The 22,565-nt window shown below is 42.3% G+C and overlaps 1 protein-coding gene across 2 annotated transcripts in view; it reads right to left on the minus strand.

Annotated features, from left to right (window-relative positions):
- Positions 1 to 12,556: 12,556 nt before the first annotated feature.
- The window catches only part of LOC130198648 (netrin-G1-like), a 50,486-nt gene continuing 40,477 nt past the window's right edge, over positions 12,557 to 22,565 (minus strand). The window contains exons 4-6 of one of the 2 annotated variants that reach the window (XM_056421882.1): positions 21,604 to 21,630; positions 20,369 to 20,413; positions 12,557 to 14,428 (exon numbers count right to left, since the gene is read on the minus strand). In XM_056421882.1, coding sequence (XP_056277857.1) covers positions 14,190 to 14,428; positions 20,369 to 20,413; positions 21,604 to 21,630 — 311 coding nt within the window. In that variant the 3' untranslated portion in view covers positions 12,557 to 14,189. The remainder of the gene's footprint in view (positions 14,429 to 20,368; positions 20,414 to 21,603; positions 21,631 to 22,565) is intronic. The other variant, XM_056421881.1, reaches the window with a different exon arrangement.

Raw genomic sequence — 22,565 nt, forward strand, 5'->3', positions numbered from 1 at the left:
CGCCTTGACCCCGTCCGTCTCCCATTCTCCAGGCTATTGCTCCTGACCTTCTGACCTTCCTCACCCATCTTATTAACAGCTCCCTCTCAACTGGCTGTTTCCTAACTCTCTGAAGGAGGCGAGAGTCAACCCTCTCCTGAAGAAACCCACGCTCGGCCGCTGAGTCAGCAACTACAGACCGGTCTCTCTTCTTCCTTTCTCTCCAAAACTCTGGAGCGAGCTATCTTGAGCCAAGTGTCCTCCTATCTCCACAGTAACAACCTTCTTGACCCTCACCAGTCTGGATTCAAGGCCGGCCACTCGACAGAGACGGCCCTCCTTGCTGTCTCTGAGCAGCTTCACACTGCTAGAGCAGCCTCTCTCCTCTGTCCTTATCCTTCTCGACCTTTCTGCAGCATTTGACACCGTGAACCACCAGATCCTGATCTCTTCTCTTCAGGACCTGGGGATCTCAGGCACTGCACTCGCTCTTTTCTCTTCCTACCTTAAAGACCGCACCTACCGGGTAACTTGGAGAGGATCTGTGTCTGATCCTTGTCCTCTCACTACTGGGGTTCCTCAAGGCTCCGTCTGGGTCCCTCCTCTTCTCTCTGTACACAAATTCTCTCGGCTCTGTCATTCGCTCGCATGGCTTCTCCTAGCATAGCTATGGTGATGACACCCAACTGATCTTCTCGTTTCCACCGTCCGAACACAGGTGGCGGCACGAATCTCTGCCTGTCTGACTGACATCTCTCAGTGGATGTCTGCTCACCACCTGAAGATCAACCCTGACAAGACTGAGCTACTATTCCTTCCAGGAAAGGCTCCCCACCCACGACCTGACTATCACCTTCAACAGCTCTGTGTTGGCCCCTACCCGACTGCCAGGAACCTCGGGTGACACTCGACAGTCAACTCTCCCTGACGGCCAACATCGCTGCGACGTCCTGTAGGTACATGCTGCACAACATCAGGAGAATACGCCTCTTCTTACTCAGAAGGCGGCGCAGGTTCTGATCCAGGCTCTGGTCATTTCACGCCGACTACTGCAACTCCCTCCTGGCTGGTCTACCTGCTAAGGCCATCTGACCCCTGCAGCTCATCCAGAATGCAGCAGCTCGACTGGTCTTCAGCCTCCCGAAATTCACCCACACCACTCCGCTCCTCCGCCTCTCCACTGGTTACCGTGGCTGCTCGCATCCGCTTCAAAACACTGGTCCTGGCGCATCGCGCTCTAGAGGATCGGGCCCCGCTACATCCGGGATATGGTCACACCGCACCTCGCATACCCCGCACGTTGCCCCTGCAACAGCCAATCGACTTGTGACTACTGCACCTCGAGCTAATCACTCGAAATCCAGACTGTTTGCTGTCCTGGCTCCTCAGTGGTGGAACGAGCTCCCCACTGACATCAGGACAGCAGAAAGTCTCTACATCTTCCGTCGGAGACTGAAAACACACCTTTTCCGACTATATCTGGATTAAAACACAGATTAGCACTTCAGTGGCACTTAGATAGCACTTACTTATGGTACTTTTGTAGTTCGACTATGTTGAGGAAATGTTACTTCCTGTATTCTTGTTGTTCTTAGTTTGTACTCTAGGTTGAAATGCACTTATTGTAAGTCGCTTTGGATAAAAGCGTCTGCTAAATGACATGTAATGTAATGTAATGACAGCATTGTTTGACTAGAAGCTGTTTTTTCTTCTTCTTCAGACTGCCAAAGATAACTTCTATCCAGCTTCACCTACAACGTCAGCAAGTATTTTTGTGTTGTCATAATATTCTCCATCTGATAGAAAGTGTGTTGGAATACAGCTAAGAATCCTTTGAGCCATTTATATTCTTAGTTTGACAATTTATGTTTTTGTTCCTGCAGTGTTCTGCTGCTCTGGACCTGGTTTGTTCATCAGTGCAGCTCGACATGTGTTACCTTTTGCTCCGTAGCCTCTCTAATGACCAAGCTCAGCAGAGGGAGGGCTCTGCTGCGCTAACAGTAAACCTCTCGCCACAAAGAGGCAGAAAGAATGGCTCCCTTTAAACCCTTCCTCTCTTTAATCTGCCTGTTCCTGTCTTAGTCAAAGCGATGAAAGACAACGACAGAGAAGTTGGACAGCATCCAGAGAGAGAGAGAGAGAGATGTCAGCTAATGATGCTGAGAGAGAGAGAGAGAGAGAGAGAGAGAGAGAGGTACAAGGTTGCATGGAGTATATAAAGGGCAGGGAGGAAGAGGATGGTGTGTAGGGGTTTGTGTGTGGATGTGAGAGGGAGAGACAAAAGGCAGACAGACAGAGGGGAGGAAGCCATGCATCATCTTCATCTGTCTGAATGATCTCCTTAACCCCGAGCCTTTGCCAGTCAGCCCCTCTGGATCTCTATTTGGGGTTTAAACAGGGATTTAGCAGAAGCTGAAGCTCCCCTCAAATACGGTGAGCTCCCAGTTCCTCTGAAAAGAGCTCGGCTCTCCAAAAGACTTTATCTCGAGGATTTATATTCAACTGCTGACTTGTGACCATCAACCTTTATAAAATCATAAAACTACAACTTCAGAGAAGAATGTATAGAGTAAATATATCCCATAGAAGCTGTTGTAGCTGACACTTACTATTTAATTGCCATATGGTGCGATTAAAATTAGGATTTGACTTGAAGGGAGACTTAACCGAATAAAAATCTGCAGAACCTTTCAGATTCATCTCATCTCGCATTTCCTGCTGCCGTCATCGGTCCAAGTGGATTTATTTTAACCATGAAGACAATCTTTTGTTTAAAGTGTTAACCCAATCCTAGTCAAGCTTTTGTTCAAAGAGGAGAGATTATTTGGAAATGTATACAGTATTACTTTAGATGGCAACATTTTTAGACTCCATCATCATGAAGCGCCTTCATACAATTCAAACTTCTAAAGATTCCTTCAGGGCTCTGGTGGTTGGGTGTGTCTGGTGTGCAGAGGATCACCAAGATATTTCAAGCGCAGCATCCAATGATGGATTGGCTCATGGAATTTAGGAAGAATGATGAGAGAATAATGAGAGAATGTTTAAATGAGAGGAGCTCTGTAAAGCTGGAACATAAGGTTGTATGTGGCTGAAAAAGCAGAAATTCAATTAGAGAAAAGATCTTTCTCGCTGAACTCCAAAGCATCATTAGCTGACACATCTCAACTGTATATCAGCAATATGGGTGGAAGATCAGATCATTTTTTGGAAAAGTCTTATGAGTCATTCTGGAACCAGCTGGGTTTTTATTTGGAATGAGAGCTTTCATCTAGTGCAACCAGCAGGTCGAATGCATCAAAAACACAGTGAAGCATATTGGCATCTGCTCCATGCCTTGGCACGCTATTTGGAATATGAAACACCTGAGAAACCTTCCCTGAGCCACCATCACAACCAGGTTGGGGGGCGACTGTCGGTCAGTGGTTAGCAGGTCTCTATTTCAATCAGGGGGGTTGCCGGTCCGATCCCCGCCCCAGTCGATGTTTCCTTGAGCAAGACACTTAACCCTGAAATGCTCCCTGTAGCTGTGTCTACGGTGTATGAATGTAACATCGTAAGTCGCTTTGGAACATTTCATGTTCTCCAATACTTTGGTTTACAGTATAAATATCTGCAAAGATGTGTTTAGTAAATATTAGCAAGCTAAAACAATAAACTAATATGGTTCACATTACTTGATATCTGCATTCTGGCATGCTGCTTTTAGCGCTGTGGTCTTCTCATTAATAGAAATACAATACAAATAATAATGTCCAAGAATTGAAATGAGTTTATCTCGAGAAAGAAAAGAAATGAGGGTGAGAAGGTATGGACGAGACCTCCCTCCTCGCCTGGATAGTGTTGCTAAGTCGCTGTGAGAGCTCAATCAGTGCTACCCGGCAATTAAGATCTCACAGATCAAAGCAGTCTAAATGAGCTGATCCTCAGTGGGCCGCTGCTCTCTTCTCCTCCGTCTATCTCTCCATTACCCTGGTTACTTCCTTAAGACTCGTGGCTCCATGGGCTGACTGCGCTTTGATGCTTGACAGCAGCGGGTCTGCTAAATGTAAAATGGCGAATAAATGCGCATTAATGGGTAACACTTTCATATCCTTTTTGCCAATTTGCACAGTCTGGGGAGCATGTTTTTAAAGGTCTTAAGACATAATTGGTGATCATGAATCTTTAGCTCCTCGGTCTGATGCCCACATGCAGCGCAGCGGAGAGCAGAAGTCTTAAACACAAACTTATGAATAGCAAATCGCCAGAAAGGCATCGTTTGCACAACATTTTATGACGAGCATTACTCATACATCCAGCATTAAAGCTTGGTGCAACAAGCCCCTTGTGAGTGTGGCGAGGTGGAACCAGCTCTGGCGTGAAGCCGAGTGACAGCTTTAAGGTCAATCGTTGTTCAAAGGAGCGTGACGCCGCTAGCTTCTTAGCAGCTCGGCCATTATCATAGAAAAAGCAGAGCATCTGCCTGTGACTCCCGTGGACAGGTTTAACGAGGTGGCGCCGCTCGTCATGGGGGCCGCTTTGGCAGGTCCTGTTGGTCTCTCGCCCCTCCTGCTGCGTCTCGCTCCCCCCTCGGTCTCCCTCTGTTTCTCCATTCCCTTCCAGGTTTTGCCAAACAGGAGCGGCCTCTTTCCATCAGGGAACCATTGTTTCATGGTGGACTTCTGGGATGTAGGCTTCTGTCTCCCCTCCTTTTATATGTTGCCACTTTAACTTGATTCTCTTTGTTTTCGTGTGCCCGTCCTCTGCCTCTAAACTCCCGCTCCTTGTGTCCCCGTCAGTCTGTATTTCTGACTATCTTTTCCGTGTGTGTCGTTCTTCTCGAACTGCCTCCTTGTACCAGCTCTTTGCTTTAGGATTGTCTGCCACCACTACCACCTGTGCCTCTCTTTCTTCTAATACACGAGACAACAGTCCTTAGATGAACCAATACCATAGCCAACACTGGTTTGCGACAAATGTGGAACAAATACTCTTTGTAAAAGTACCATTCTTGTAAAATATTGTCAGAATGTAGCAGATTTGCAGCAATAATGGTAATTATCTACATTTTTTATTTTATTTTGAGATATCCCTTTCTGCTGCCTCCCTGTGACTCACATGGGTGACTCACAGGAAATGGTCCCTATGAAAACGGCGTTATGAACTGGACTACCTGCTGACATAATCTGTGAAGGTAAGCATTCTGTCTGCTGCACTTTGACAACTTCCTCTGTTGCCTTCGGTGCTGCATCATTTGACTCGTGTCCTCCTGCAGTCACTGACATACATACATAACAATGGGTGCACGTATTCTATTTTGATGTGCGTCTGTGTTTGCTGCCCTAAAAAAAATAATTCTACACTTATGTGTTGCACTTATTTTTTCGCTTAACAACCACAATTCACTTTCACCAAGATTGTTTTTTTATTGCAGCTTGCTGTTTACATTTTGATTTAGTACAATGTTAAGTACAACTTACTCGAGTCTAAACTGAAATACTGCTGGTACTCAGGGTGCGGCCCTTTAAAGAAAAACTAACTTGTCTGATGCCTACTTTTAAATATATTGTCATGCAAAAAAAACAACGAAATGTAAAAGTTTGTCGATTTCTAGGAGTCAACCTGTCGAGAAATTGATATCAGTCTCTGTGTGCAGTTTTTATTTATACATTCTATAGGTATGCCATTTTTGTCTACGATGCAAACCAGGGACCAACACAAACCCCACATCCCTCTAAGCATGCGGAGAAAAAAACGAGGATAAACCGTTTTCATCCAAGCTCTGAGAACTCTGGAACAGACTGTGAATGGTATCTTTTATTTATGGACGGTACCGGCGTGATACATGAATAATTTCTTCAACAGGGTGTCGAGGTCTTGCATTGCCAATCCCTGTTGTGGCTGATTTGCAATTTAGGTGTGGCACTGAAGGCCAGAAGTGCTGGATTTGGCATTGAGGAAAAAAAAGACAAGAGCTGTGGTCGTGTGTGACACTGAATAGGATTACCATCTGCATCCGAAGAGCCGATTGCTGCTCTAGATTGTATTGAAATGAGGGGACATCAGATTGGTCTATGGTCGTGACAAGAATGCAGATTTTTTAAAATAGTTTTCGCTCAGTGCCTCTAAACATTCCTGCTGAAAGAGATCTATGCATTACAGATAAATAATTGAAATTCCAGATTTTTTGCATTAATTGACGTAGAGATTATTTGACATGAACCCACATCGAGTTCATCCCACCCTACAAAAGGTTTATGGTAGAATTCCTCACCGATAAAAGGAATGTTTAAAACAAAATAGATGACCTGTACCTTATGGAAAAAATAGCAAGACTGACGCAGAAGTTCTGACACTTTTGTTGCCATTGTAATATTTTTCTGAATCGAAATGCAATATATTTTGACTTTACTTAAAAAATTAAAAATGTCATATATATATTTCTTTAAATAAAAAATAGCAGACGAAGAAAGAAATGGTCAAATCACATGATTCATAATGAATCACCCTATTTCTTCTGGTATTCTCAGATGCATTGTGCTTTCATGTTGACTAGAAGGTGTGTTGCCGCTGTCCTTGGTATTGGAACACAACGGACACAATTTCTGTATTGTATATATTGACCTCTGCCTAGTTGAAGCATCGAATATGGTCCAATATTCCTCACTTAACCTTCAAAATCTGGACAGCCTTACATCTTTCTTGAGCTAATGGTTGATGGCGTGAAAGCATTGCTTCCTGCTTAGTCATTTCCAAGAACTCTGAAAGAGCAGTGGGGAGAAAGAAAGGTATTTCCATTATGTCCCATCAGAGGCAGCTTAACCTCCTCTTTGTTCAGCCTATTGATTCTAGTGTACTCTGGCTCTGTGTGCCAAGTCAGTGAACCACCCACTAGCTGTCCTTGCGACGTCAGTGATGTGAATAGGAGTTTGATAAAGCCACAGATGTCATGCTGCTCTCACCCCTCCATAACTGCCATTACTGATGTGTTGCCACATAAATGTAGTCGATACAATTTCTTCCACTGTAGCCGACACATTGATTAAGATGGAGAGATGTTGGTGAGTTATTGTGCCTGTATGTACAAATACAAGCCAATCAGGTGCACTGTGGCATTATGTTAGTGCATCAGGTGGTCTCACATGTAACCTCTTTTTACTTTATACAATCTAATATGATTAAATCCATATGTTCGTTTTCATTATTTCTAGTTATGTCCTTATATACAACAATATGAAAACTGTTGGACAGTGGTGTGGTGGTGGCTGGGGACTTTAATAGGGCAAACCTAAAAAAAGTCATGCCGAACTTTCACCAGCACATTACGTGTGCTACCAGAGGGGAAAGAACGTTGGACCACTGCTATACGCCATTCAAGAGAGGCTACAAGGCTGTCTCTCTCCCTCCGTTCGGCAAATCAGACCATGCCGCCATTTTTCTGCTTCCGGAAAAGATCGCGCTGAAGCGGTAGTGAGGGAACGAAAGCGGTGGTCTGACCAATCAGAGGCTGAGCTACAGGGCGCTCTGCGTGTCGACTGACGGGACATGATCCAATCCAGTTCCAGTGACGTCAGCGGTTTCTTGAGTAGCAATGAGCCTCATAGCGGACACCATCGTCCCCACGGTAAAAGTTAGGGTCTTTCCTAACCAAAAGCCGTGGGTTGATAGATCCATCCGTGAAGCTGTGAACGCCCGTGCTGCTGCTAATAACGGTCTTGTATATCAACATGGACGCACAAGGCAGCGCCGTGCTGCTGCTATATCTCCGGTTGTTGTGTCCGGCATGGGGACGAGTACAGGCGGTCTATGGACTGAGGAGGGCGGTGAAGGAGGCCAAGAGGAGTGGAATCACAGATGGAGCAGCGCGACACACGCCTATGGCAGGGGGCAGGGCCGGACTATCACAGACTACCAGAGCAGACCCGCTAATGGTGAGTGCCGACGCATCCCTAGCGCGACCTGAACTCATTTTATGCACGGTTTGAGGCTAGCAACAGCAGCGCTCGGCCCGGGCAACAACACAACAAAGCGTGGCGGTGAGTTCGTCGAGAGATCACACAGCGCTGCTCGCCCGCTAACAACACACCGTTAGCGTGCGGCGTGTGAGTTCTACCGCTGAGGATGACTCTCTGTGACCGAGCACAGTGTGAGGAGGGCTCTGTTGAGGTGAACACCAGGAAAGCTGCAGGTCCAGATGGCATATCTGGGCGGTACTGAAGACTGCTGGGCGGTACTGAACCAGCTAGCTCCAGTGTTCACCACAATATTCAACCTCTCCTGGCTGAGTCCGTGGTCCCGCCTGCTTCAAGAGATCCACTATTGTCCCTGTGCCCAAGAATGCTTCTCCAGCATGTATGAATGACTACCGGTGGCCCTCACCTCGGTGGTCATGAAATGCTGAGAGGCTGATAAAGGACTACATCTGCGCCTTCCTCCCTTCCTCCATGGACCCGCTGCAGTTGCTTATCGCCCAAACAGATCCACGGATGATGCTGTCTCCCAGGTACTGCACACCACACTCTCTCATCTGGACAGCCAGAGGGGGCTATGTGAGACTGCTGTTCATTGATTATAGTTCAGCTTTCAACACCATAGTCCCTCCAGACTGGCGGCAAGCTGATTGAGCTGGGACTGAACACCCCTGTGTGCTTGGATCCTGGACTTCCTGACCGCCAGGCCACAGGTGGTCAGGGTGGGCAGACACACCTCCAATCCTCACCCTGAACACAGGATCCCCCAGGGTTGCGTCCTCAGCCCCTACTGTACTCCCTGTACACACATGACTGTGTGGCCAGGTTCAGCTCAACACCATCATCAAGTTTGCGGATGACACAGTGGTGGTGGGCCTGATCTCCGACAACGGCGAAGGCCTACCTGGAGGAAGTTGCTGATCTGTCACTCTGGTGCCAGGACAACAGCCTCATCATGAATGTCACCAAAACTAAGGAGCTGATTGTGGACTTTAGGAGGTACAACAACAGAGGACGTACTCACCACTGGGGATTAACGACTACTGTGGAGAGGGTGAGCGGCATAAAACCTGGGAGTCCACATCACCGAGGATCTGACATGGTCAACAGACACTCTGGTGAGAAAGGCAAGGCAGCGCCTACCACCTCAGGCAGCTGAGGAAATTTAAAGTTTCCCAGAGGATCCTTCAGTCCTTCTACTCTGGAGCTGTAGAGAGCGTCCTGACAGGAAGCATCACAGCCTGGTTTGGCAACTGCTCCGCTCAGGACAGGAAGGCTCTGCAGAGTGTAGTGGCTCGGAACGACTATTTGAACCAACTCCCACCCTGCAGGACTTGTACACCAGGAGGTGCAGAACCAGAGCCGGCAGGATCATGAAGGATCCTCACCACCCCAACAACAGACTGTTTCAGCTGCTGCGGTCAGGCAGGCGCCTCCGTAGTCACGCTGCAAGAACAGAGAGACTGAGACGGAGTTTCTTTCCTCAGGCCATCAGGACTGTGAACTCCGACCTCACCAGGACCCACATAGACCCACACAACTGCCCTCTTAGGCCACACACACACACACACACACACACACACACACACACTTACTGTAAATATTGTGTTGTTTTTATTGTAAATAGTGTGTACTTGTTGCTTGCACATTCCTGAGCATTGTGCCACTTTCATTTCACTGCACACCCTGTGTGTGTATGTGACAAATAAAACATCTTGAATCTTGAATCTTGAATCAGTGTTCATATAAGGTGATAGATGTGATGATATGATAAAGGTGGATACATTCTAACAGTCATGGAAATTCAACCCTGTGTCAATGATTTAGCCATGTTGATTATCTTTGCTTTTCCGCACCTCCTTTAATAAAAGCTTTCTGTATCTCACGGGAAGAAATCTGAAATTGATTACTGATTTGCGCATATGCGAGTTATTGAGTGAGTTATGTCGCTTTAAGGCCCAGTCACAGCTGCATTTTAAACTGAATTTTTTTTTCCGTTGAGCTTGCTAACTGACAGGTAACGCTGGCAGCTTGCTAGTGGGGAGAGCTTTTCCCCCTCTTCAAGGACTCTTAATTTAATTAAATATGGTATAATTATGAGAACCAAATGCCAGCAGGTACTTCACCAACCAGTGTAGAAAAAATGTAATGAAGTTTACAGAGACAAACATGTGATGCTCCGACTTTAAACTGTGACTTTCCATATGATGCAATACTAGTGGCGGGTCAAGGACGACTTATTGTTAGAAACTCAGTACGATATTTATGAGAAGTATATAGACCTGGACTCTGAGTTGTACATCACTATATATCTTCTGAACATGATTTACAGGAGCTGAAGCATTTCATAACCTTTTATTTGAAAACAACCACAGAAAGAAATAGGAATCAGGATTTGCGTTCCTATTTTTAGCATCAGCGTCAATAATATTCAAATGGTTTGGAAGAATGCATGCACTTATTCCTTCTGTTGACTGGCTGAACAATGTAACTTCCTGTCCCTGAGCATCACTAAATTGTGTTTCGAGGTCTCCTGCTGGGCATTTGAAAGAGTCATTGATGAGCCCGATATGGATATTGGATTACTAATAAACTAAGTGCTCCAGTCGTGTTGCTGAGCCTTTCTTTCCTCGATACTGAATACCTCTTGTCTTATGTAATGCCACTTTCTGTTGGTGCCACGACTGCTGACAGTGGCAGAACACAAGGACTGCTCTGCTTGTGTCTAGAAATGTCCTCATAATACCCCCGTCTTCGAAGTGAAAGCAGGAAGGACAAGGCGTTGCTTTCACACGAAACAGTGGGGAACAGAACCAGTGAACAAAATCCTCAGGTCTTTTCTTTCTGCACAGAATTCCAACCCCTGAAAAACAATCTTCATGCTGCACTCCAAAATTGTACCGAAGAAACATAATTATAAAATGTTATATTTATATATGATACTATGAGAAAATAAATATGTTCAATAAAAAAAGTTGGATTTGCCACAACTTTTGCTGTCACTAAATTTGGATGTGGAAGAAGCAACGGTTGTTTTGCATATTTCCATGCCCGTACTAAAAAGCGGGCCACCCAGAGGAATTATGTCCTTTATTTGTTCTCCGTGGCTATGAATGTCAGTGTTGTCGATGTGTTGCTCTAGACGCAGAGCAATGGATTAAATTCAGTTGATCGTCAACCTTTTGTGCCAAAATCTTAATTTAAGTGATGGCGACCAGGGTTTATCCATAACACTTTTTTGTGCTAATGGCTAAATGCAGTGTCATAAAACACACATTTTACTGCAGGAACATGTCATAAAGGTAATTGTCTTTCCTACACAGACTCTGGCCCTTAAGCAGTGCTCTAAAGCTCTGTTTCCTCCAACTGTCACCACAAACCGTCTCGAGAGGGCTACTTCACATTCAGCAGAGCCAATTCAGAGACAAGAACCTTGAACAAAACTATTCAATCACAGAAGGCGATATAATTGTTACTGTACTTTGGGCCAGAGCATAGCGTAGTGAGCAATTGACCTTTCACAAAGCCCCTGTGGCCTTTAGTTACTGTCTGTACGACTATCACGTTTTACTCTTTGTTGTGGCACGTATGCTGTCTACAGTGATAATGAAAACAATAGGTTATGACTGGTGGTCATAAGCAGGCATCTCTTACAGGAACAAAGGCTCTTATATATAATTAATTGTGTGAAAAAAGTCTGCATCTTCACCAGTTCATGACCGACGCAGAGGACTTGAACATAACAGCATTGTCCTTGTATTCTCTAGTGTCGAGCTAGTTAGTTGGCCTGCTTGTATTACAAGTGTGACGAGCTCTTAAGTGAACCTCGCCTTCATGCATGTAGATATAGTCGTGTTTTGGATTGGCTTCCACATCGTGAATGGGCTATCGTAAACGCATCCTTTTTTCCCCCCTTCTTTTTTTGGTGCAACCTCTATCCGCACAAAGTGGAACAATTTAATCGCCGGCTCCTCCTCTCCGTATGCCAAGGTGTCCTTAAGCGAGACGATGAACCCCGAGATGCTCCACAAGGGCTTCACAGCTGCCAATGATCCGAAATGCTTTGGGTGGGTTAAATGCAGAAGTCACATTTCATGTATTGGAGCCTATGTGGAAATTAAATAAAGTGTAAGTATGCCTTAGAGCAATGCTCGGTTAGTCAGCTGGCCAGACAGCTAATGTTTGCTGCAGTTAACAAAGTGTGAAATCCACTCCTTAGACTTTTTTTTCTTGTTTCTCTTGTTTACAAAGGCTATTAAAATCGTACACAGGCACTCTCATCCAGCCCAATGCTCACCACTTCAACGTGTGGGGAAATGATCACAGTTGCTTTTTGTCATTTCCCAGCAGATTTATGCTGGTTTTAAAGGCTGCTTAACAGTAAAGTAATTACTTTTCTGAACTGATTCTCATTGTGTTAATATTTTGTAAAGGCACCAACGGCCAACCCAACAATGTTGTTGCAATAGGGATATAGAGGTGTTTGGTCAACAATCTGCTCTGCTAAATACATTACACCCATTACTCTCCTGTAGTTTCACACTCTGTATTAACTCATTTCAAATTGCTCCTCTTAAATTCCAAAAGTTGCTTTCTGTCAAAAAAGGCATTTGTCACTCTTTTCATAGACAGTGTCATTTAATGAGAGGCACTTACAGTAGACTCTAACACAATTAGGTGTTTTATGACAACCTTGGTAAGGAAATGAATCTCTCAAATGAAATTGGTCTCCGTGATCAGTATGTCACCCGGTGGGAAGCGACTTCATTTCGATTCATTGACCCTTCATGAATTAAAGCTCATTTCCTGAACGTGTCGCTTCTCCGAGGCTCCCGCAGCAGGATGCAGGCTTTCAACCGTACCAGCTCAGAAAACTTCCCCTCTTTCCATTTGATTCAAGGATTAGATTTGATTACAGATTTGAGCTGGACAACCTTTGCGGCAGCCGTGCAATCTCTTTTTCTTCCAAGTCTTCTTGTTAAATTTACATAAAGCAGATGGGATTCCGGCTTGAGATTCTTCTGATTCTCCCATGTTTTATAAGCACAAGGATAGTTACAACACGTTAGGAAAGAAAAACAACTGTAGTTGTACAACTAGGAATTCATTTGTTGACTGATATATTGCTATCAGCAACTGTTGTTTCAGTGAATAGGTCAACGATTGGTATTTAGAGCTTTCATAATCCCTTTAAAATGACATTGAGCTATTGTCATCGGCTTGTACGTATCTACAAACAATACACTGTTTCACGCCACACATCTGGTCTCAAATGTTACGACTTAATAAAATGACTACTGTTCAACAACAAGACAAAGACATGTTTTTCTTTTTCCCTTTGGTGGAAGTGTATTGTGTAAGTGTGTACTGTAAACATAGTTTGGACAGCAGCTCTCAAATGAAGAGAACCATGTGCCGCACAAGCAAAAAAATGATACAACCAAACTCTTTGTGTACTCAGAGTCCACATCAAGGACAGGTCGGCAGCAATAGAAAACAAGTAATACATCTTTTTGTTCTGCTTAGTCATGAAAATATCTGTTTTATACAAAAATTAAATACAGTTACAGTATGTTACAACTTGTGAGCTCAAGCGTGACTACAAAGCATCCGAAAAAGAAAAGGTATTCGATTGGTTCTTGTCAAGGGGCTTGATAATATTGATAATAATAATACATGTGCAGCATTTGGCAAAACCAGACACCCTTTCAGCAAAGTAAATTCACCAGAGTCACCAAAGCACAGGGAGGAGAAGGTGAAGGGAAGAGTGAGGAGAAGAGAGAAGAAGGAGGCAAGTAAGGAAGGAGGCAGTGAGGAAAGATGTTTTAAGATGTCCCTCGTCCACATTGTTATTTTTTAATAAGTTCAGATGATACTTAGAAATCATGTGTCTAGTGTTGTACAGGTTGCTCTCAGAGTGTTGGTAGCTCTGTCTGAGTCTCCAGTTTGCCGTTAATAAAGTATCAGCCGATGACATAATCACAAAGGGAGGGCTCCGACCGCTTCCTCTGAGACATTATAGGACAGCAGTGACTTCACCAAGCCTTTCAGAAATCCATCTAGCATTCAGTACAGTCGATCAGCGCACACTCTGTCTTCCACTACTGTGGCCTTTGATATACAAAAGAGTTACTTATATTATATGCTGAGCACATTATCCACACATCCTTTGTCCTTTATGTCCTTAAGGTTGAGAGTTCAGTCTCAACATCGGTGGTCTGAGGGTTTTGGTTGAGGATGAGAGGCCGTTCGGGTCTCTCAGCAGAGGGAAACAATCAATAGCGGGAGCACTACAAGGGTAAGAGCGAGCTGGCGGCTGATAGCGGGGTGATGGACGGAGGCCCGTCCTGACAATTGGTCACCGCACTCCCCGGGGCCCTGGCAGCGAGCTCTCTCGCACAGGACGCCCGTGAAGCCGGGGGAACAATGGCAACGCTGATGGTGGTGGCAAGAACCGCCGTTCTGACAGCGCAGCATCGCGTTGTCACACACCCGAGCTGTGGAGACAAAGCAAAAAGAGCGAGGGAGACAGGAAGGGGGTGATTAATAGATCACTCAGGGATAGGGCTGCAGAGAACATAAAAAAAGGCAAGTTCACAGGGCACAAGCTGCCTCTTCTTGTCCTGTCTGCTTCGTTCGGTGTCCTTAGAGCACAGCTGATACATTAGGAAGGGTGCTGCCAAGGACTTTAGTGGAGAAGTGGGCAGAGGACGAGGAGACAGAGAACCAGGGCACATGTACTGTGTGAATAGTAGAATGCAGCCCGCAGCCTGTGACGACCCTTTCCGTGGATGATTGTTCATTACAAAAGAATACAGACAGACGCTTTATGGATTTGTGGTTCATTTTAGGAGCACCGAGGGGACTTATGCTCGAATAATCCAGGCAAAACAAAAGAGCAAACAAAGCATGACAGTGAGGAGGTGAAAATAATGATTAGTGAATCAAAGGATGCTGGAGTATGGTGAAACGGCCCCCTTGTGCAGGTCAGGGGAATAGAATGTGTGTTCCCTCTGGCACAATGACACTCAGAGAACAGACAGAGGAGAAGACATGGGACTGATACCTGGCTCCACCTCCTCCACCACTACCTTTTGATATGCAAATAAGCATTATTAGTGATTCACCAATTGTTGTTGCAATATTATCTGTGGTTTACAAGCAATTCAATTCCTGTTAGGGGAAAAGTCTGTACAATCCAGGACTGCATTGTTCTCGTGGCCACCACACATTTCTTTATTTTCATTCTTGATTGCTTCGGACGACATAAGCCAATTTTCACATTTACAGACAAAAACTCACGACTCAATTATTCCAGGAAGCCTGTGGCGGGCAGAGGTGAAATCCTGGAAGAGGCAATATTTGCCAAGCGATTTCAGTGTAATTGGATATCTATACTTGGATAAATACTAATCACATTTGGGGTTTTCTGTAATGTGGCTCATTCATCAGCATAAACGCAACAAATAGCCTCATCATTGCTCCTGCCAAAACAGATTAAAAAGGCATTGGCATTACATTTAACTTATATAAGATCCCCTTCACACAGACACTACTGCTGGTATGTGCTTTAAATGGAAAGTCCACCTGTTTTTACCATCAACATGGGAGTTTCAATAATTCTCTGAAGTGCGTTAAGTACTCTTTTAGTAAACACACTTGCCTCGTCTGCCTCTACTTTCAGAATCCCTGAGAGATTTGGTATGACTGCCGTGCTGTGTTAAACTGTTTGTATGTTGTTGTTGTTGTATGATAGAGTTCTCCCAAAAGTAATGAGTCCGGCAAGAAGCCACAGCTCTTTGATTCAGAGACTGACAAGAAAACCTGATGTTTACAATTGATGTTTTAGATAGATTACATAATTTTTCTTTACATGTGTGGTCAATTTAAAGGGTAAATCAATACTGAATAACAAAAAGAATAATGCAATTTTATAATGATAATTTTCATAATGAGAGGGAGTCCAGACAAAGTGGTTAAATTATAATTCTGATATTATTGGATGTATTCGTGGCTGGCATGCCATCGCTCTCCGTCATGACCACTGACCGTTTCTATACTGTAGATTTAGCACAAAGCACAATATTTCGAGTACAAATTTAGTGACGCAAGGCATGATTTAATAATCAAAGTTGCTATAATTGATATATTTTATAATAGCAAAAGTTTAAATTACAATATGTGCAATGAACATATAAACAACTGTTTGCATGATCAATTTAAATTGTGAAGATATATCAGCAATGTGTCCATATGTTTACATTGATCCCAAATGGCCAAAAATGAGTTATTGCTGGTTTGATAATACTTTAATTGTAATGATTTTAATCAAGCCTAATCCAAAACACTACATGCAATATAAGCTTAAAGTAAAACTACAACATTGCCATTTGTATATCAATTACTCACCCTGTGTTATCTTGAATTCTTGAAAACACTTATTTCCCCACATACCTTCACACAAATGAAGAATCAAAATAAAGAAGAAAGGTCTCGATGGAGTGAAGTAAACGGGTGCCTGAACATCAATTTACAAAATTCTCACAACTCGTACAGGAGCCAATAATATAAGTCTCATTCAACCCGTCATATGCTCACTTCTTCCTAAACACATCCATTTGAACTAAAACCTTCCTATTTAAAACTTTACACTTATAGTAGAACACCTGTGCAAGAGTGGGCCTGTTTATTCAGAAGAGTTTTGAACATTAAGGTTTTACCAAACAATTATTTCATTCAGTGTGGAGGCATTCGAGAAAAACATTGTTTTTTTTTGAAGAAATTGAAAGGAACGCAGTGTGAGTAATTGACAAACAAATGGTCATTTTGTGGGTGAAGTGAAAACACCTGCTCTCTGTGTTTTGGTCAAAACTGCCAAGGGATCAACCGAGTCTCCATTGTCCAGTCCACACATCAACTTTGTTTCCTGTGGCCAAAGGATAATCTCTGTGTCCTCCAGCAGACCCCCAGGACCAGTGTCCTTCTAAAAGCATCTGCAGCCCAATTAGTTGGCAGACGCCGAGGCTTAAGCCTGCAGTGTCTTTGTGGAGCCACAGGGCCCTGCTGCCATGACACATCAGTCCATTATTCTGTGTCACTCAGAACAAACTTACATACAAACTTGATAAAACTTAATAATACAATTACATTTAAACCTTTAAATTCAGAAATTAAATCTAAAATATGAAAACTATTGAATGAAAAAGCCAAATGTGTAGAGGGAAATGGAAAGAATGTTTAAGGGCATTTAATCTATTTCGTGTTGTACTTTATCACACAATAGGAAAGATCAGGATTAGAGTGCTCCTTTTAATAATACCTTCCGAAAATACAACATCAAAAAATGTTTTCTTCAAATAACTATCTTTATATAGGGGTGTCAATAAACTTGCGTTGTTTGACACGCAGGCTGTGACAGTGCTTGGCAGAAAGTGAGAAAGCAGCAATTTGAGTCCAGGCTAAGCACTGAAGGACTCTCCCTGGGACATACGAGCACCTCGCACCTCCAGCAGATGTGCGACATTTTAGCAGTATAACTGTTATGACAGATCTATCCTTGGGGCTCGGTGTTGCACGAAGCTACATAAAGAAAATTCAACACAGCAACAACACAACAGTGATGGACCAAGAGCCGAATTATATTTCATATTGCTGCTTGTGTGACTAGAAACAAAATGACATTGAAAGGTCAGTTTATTCGAATGTGATTTTGTCTTGTCGTGCTGCGCCACATTTTGTTTCACACTACATACTGGATTATGTTGGGAATTAGAGCTACTATTTAATCTACGACTGATATATTGGACATGCACATGGCTTTTTTAAGCAGTCTGTTCGAAAAAAAGTCATACTCAACTTGTTTTTCCCTGCGAACACTTTTGTTAAATGACAGGGGGCCATGGGCCAGTTAATAAACCGTACAGACATTGAGGGATATAAGGCCATACCTCTGTCGGGGGTCCCTTATCCATTTTATTCATAAACAAGCTCTATTAGACTATTTTGATGTGGTTCTTTTTGCACTCTGCCAAAACAAAGTAGCAAAGAAAATTAGAATAAATCATATTGTGATTCAATTTATTATTCATTGTAAACTAGAAAATGGTAAGCAGGGCCACCCAGCTACCGATTTGCTATTCATCCATAAATTGAGTATCACTGTCATAATCATAAACAGGCAGTTCTTTAATCCTCTTTTTTCCGCGAACTCTTGATGTCCCCAGTACTCTACGATTTAAGTTAATGAGATGACAGTGTTCTGTGGAAGATCTATTCCATATGTTACAGCAATGAGTTCTGAATATCCAGTCTTTTGTGTGTAATTGCACACCAACGTCTAATAGGATAAAATGATAAAGTGATGACATTTAGGACAGACGTGGATGTTAATTGCAACTTGAGTAGTTGGCGGAGGCATGCAACTTTAATTCTATTTTCAAGAAAAGCATCGCCATTTAATTACATAGAGGGAAAAATATGGTAGTTATTTATACTATGTTCGTTCACAGTGATTAAATTTAATATTTAGAAAAATACTATATAACTATAGATTCACGAGGGCAATTAACGATAACCGGAGACAGTTTTCAGACACAGGATCTGCTAATTATAGGCTTTGAGATATAATTGTATTGCTTCTATTACATTGGATCAATGGATTTTTTTCCATGGTGTCAGAGTAAGCTGAAACCCTCAGTCAGCCATGCCTTCCCGTTATCAGATTAACATGAAGGCTTCATCATTAGTCAAATCTTAAGGCTCTGAAGTTCAATATAAGTTGGCAGCTGCAGAGCAGCACTTGACAGTGGCAGTGATACTATTCTGCGTCTGAAGATAGGAAGTGCCTGATTTTACTTTCATTCAAGTCCTGTTTTGGTAAATGCTTGTCAAGTCAGAATGGGAAGATAAGAAAGTGCCATTGAATAGTTAAACAAGTTAAAGTATTTCTTTCCTGCTGAGAGTTGGAGAAGATTGGTACCAAACTCATGCAACAATGTTAAGCCACCACCAGCTGTCTGTCAGTTTAGCGCAGTCGAAGCCGGCAAAATATGCCTACCAGCACAAACACAGCTCACAAATGTACGTGTTGAATATTGTTTGTTAAATCAGGACAAAAACTTAAATGAAAAAATGAGACGCTGTGGTTTAATGGGAAGCTACATGGTATTACTATTTATTAGAAAACAGCAGGCGGATGCAGTGAGTTCCTGAAGACTCCGCTGGTTCTTCATGGTTGTTTTGTTGTTGTCGAGAACACATTTCTTAATAAGGTTTAGAGTTGCTGGCTGGCATATAAGAAAAGATTACATGATAAGATCATTTAAAAATACAGAATATCCATTATTTATGTCCACACTGGTTCGCTAATGTAATGATTTTTGTATCTTTATTTTTACATCATCAAATCAATCAAGCAAAAGAAAAGTCGAATCATTCTTTGCCTCCAGCTCCACAAATATGAGCATCTATCTCTTTTCTTGGTTTTTATATAATTGTAGACTGTTAGTCAAACAAAAGAAATACACCAACATTGACTGTTGGAAATTCAAAGCGCATTTTAAGTTAAATGCTAAATAACTAAGTAACTATTTATTTCAAGTTTATTTCAGAGACACAGCTGTTGCAGTATAAACTGTCACCTATTTTTGCTGTTGTGGGTCATTCAGAATCAGAAGTGCAGAATGGACAAAATGGGGTACATGTAAAAGCTTGATACTGCCAGATTGATACTGTGTTGTGACACTTATATTGAAATGATGCAGATTACACAGAAAAGAAGATTTTTTTGTAATTCACTCCAGTGCAGTAATCCGTTTCCTTTCACCTCTGACTGCAGCTAAGACTAAGATTATTTTCATAGGTGCACATCGTTCCCAGCTTTATAAATCCAGAGAGGAAAAGGAAACACCCTGTCTCGATCCTGAAAGTCCTCTTTAATTGTTTTTCTCTGCTGGCTGTGAAAGCAGTGGTGCAGATGCAACTTAACTCTCACTACACAGGATATCTGGGTTTGAGGATTAGCCGAAGATAGCTCAAGATCAATCTACATAAACCCCCCTGAAGCCTCTTCTCTCCTTCCCTCTCCCCCTCTATCCTCTTTTCTCCTTGTGAACATGGCATAGAGGGTGCACCCCCAGAGAGCATTCTTAGTAATTAAAAAGAGGGCATGATCAAAGGGGTTAGGAGGCTGTGGACTTGGTGATCATGAGGCATGTGGTCCATTCCCTATCGTATTCTCACAACAGAAAGTCTGCCTTGTAAGGACCAGCGTGTGTTTGTGTGCATGCAGGATGAAAGCGTCTCGGCTTTGGGGAAACAACCTATTTGCAAATTCTACATTACACTTTTTCTTTTGTGCTAATTGCCAATCAATAAGCAGTCAGTACTTTCTATGTATTGATAGTGTCATGCTGAAGTTACAAAGCCTATAAGCCTACCTTGGTTACGATTTGCAACACCAAGAGATGAAGCATTTGCTCGATCTGTGTAAAGATGGGAAAGGTTATATATTACACTGAGTTGTCATATTGTTCATGCTGTTATGTAGTTAAAGCACAGGGACAGCATGCATATATGTTTTATATAAATATATATTTTTACAGTAATCTGAGTTATCTGGGCTGGTTTGCCTCAGAAATATTGGAGAGTTTCTGCCAAGTATTTTGGGGTAGGACATTGTGTGCATGCAGCTTAAATGAGTGAATCTTCCACAAGACAAAGGCAGACATGTATTATGGTCGCTGCTTTTGTTATCCAGTATGAGCGGTCGCCTTCAGGCATCAACATGCTTACGGATGCATGGTGGGAGCCATGTCTTAATGAAAATGTTTTTCTTTTCTCTGGCTTTGGGCTTTTGTCTTTCTGTTAAAGCCAACTTGGAGCAAATATTCTAGTGTAGAATGGAGAGAATATGTATAGAGCCTGCTGATTCACTGACACATGCAGTCAAGTGAGTCATTAAATCTTAAATCATTGTTTTAAGTTTTCACTCATTAACTACTTATTGTTCCCGTTATATTACTGCTGACCATTTTGCAAAGAATGCTAGAGAGTGTTATGGTATTTCCTCTCTTAAAACAACGGATACCTGGAAAGTGGAAAACATCTCAGGGATTGAGTGTTTTACATTGGCTAATTTCCATTAACTTCTGTACGATATAAAGATGCACACATAGTTTCCAAAGCTCCATGGTCATTCAGTTACCTACTCATGGAATTTAATGCTACATGGAAATTTATGAGAAAATCAGCCATTCATCTTCCAGAAAGGCAGGTAAACATTTCCAAAATATCAAACGATTTAGCACGGTTAACAGGAATGTATGTATGAGTATAAGTACATATGATTTGTTATAAAATACACATTGTTTTTTTAAAGTGTTTTGTCTCTTTCTATGGGATAAGAACATTTTACTAGTTTGTTTTATATTTAAAGTCTTCCAGGGATAATGTTCACTATTAAAACTGCATTGGAGAAGCTATGTTTTGAACCATGCAAAGATTTACTTCCATTCATAAAAACGTAGGATATTAAGAAGTAATTCTACATCAAAACCTTGAAAAACATATTGATGAATGATAATGGCATTAATGGACAGAACAAAGGGTTAGTTATCACGAGAGAGAAAGACATTAGTCAGCATGCCAATTAAAAAATGCTTGATCAACTTACGCTCTGGTCCATGATTGCTGGGGATACCTGTGAAAGGAGCAAAGAAGCAGTGTTTTATGAAAGCATGGACTCATGTAGTGCAACTCTTCAAACTTTACTGCAAGATAAATTGTTTTTTTCTTGAATTATGCAAAGCCCACCAACACTTATCAAATTGATCTCCTCTGTGTCCACTGATTACCGGCGGCCCACGGCTCTGCAGAAAACAACTGCATGATCCAACACCCGCCGACTTCTGATGATAATAACAGGTCTTCCAATATCAAAATGTCAACAGAATCAAAAATCTAGATTCAGAAAAAGTCTTTTCATCAGCATTGCCTCAAATACAGGACTGTCTCAGAAAATTAGAATATTGTGATAAAGTTCTTTATTTTCTGTAATGCAATTAAAAAAACAAAAATGTCATGCATTCTGGATTCATTACAAATCAACTGAAATATTGCAAGCCTTTTATTCTTTTAATATTGCTGATTATGGCTTACAGCTTAAGAAAACTCTAAAATCCTATCTCATAAAATGTTAATATTTCCTCAGACCAAGTAAAAAAAAAGATTTATAACAGCTGAGTGTTTGTCAAGGCTCAGGAAACCCTTGCAGGTGTTTCGAGTTAATTAGACAATTCAAGTGATTTGTTTAATACCCTACTAGTATACTTTTTCATGATATTCTAATATTTAGAGATAGGATATTTGAGTTTTCTTAAGCTGTAAGCCATAATCAGCAATATTAAAAGAATAATCAGTTGATTTGTAATGAATCCAGAATGCATGACATTTTTGTTTTTTTAATTGCATTACAGAAAATAAAGAACTTCATCACAATATTCTAATTTTCTGAGACAGTCCTGTATACTTCTATTCAACAGTTTGCTTTCCTTATCTAATATTAGCTTTCAACAAATGTCATTTTCTGTATTTTTGAATGAACAAACCTTTGAATCAAACGAGTCATACAGCATC

This window comes from Pseudoliparis swirei, chromosome 8 (assembly GCF_029220125.1).
Source record: "Pseudoliparis swirei isolate HS2019 ecotype Mariana Trench chromosome 8, NWPU_hadal_v1, whole genome shotgun sequence".
Lineage (NCBI taxonomy): Eukaryota > Metazoa > Chordata > Actinopteri > Perciformes > Liparidae > Pseudoliparis > Pseudoliparis swirei.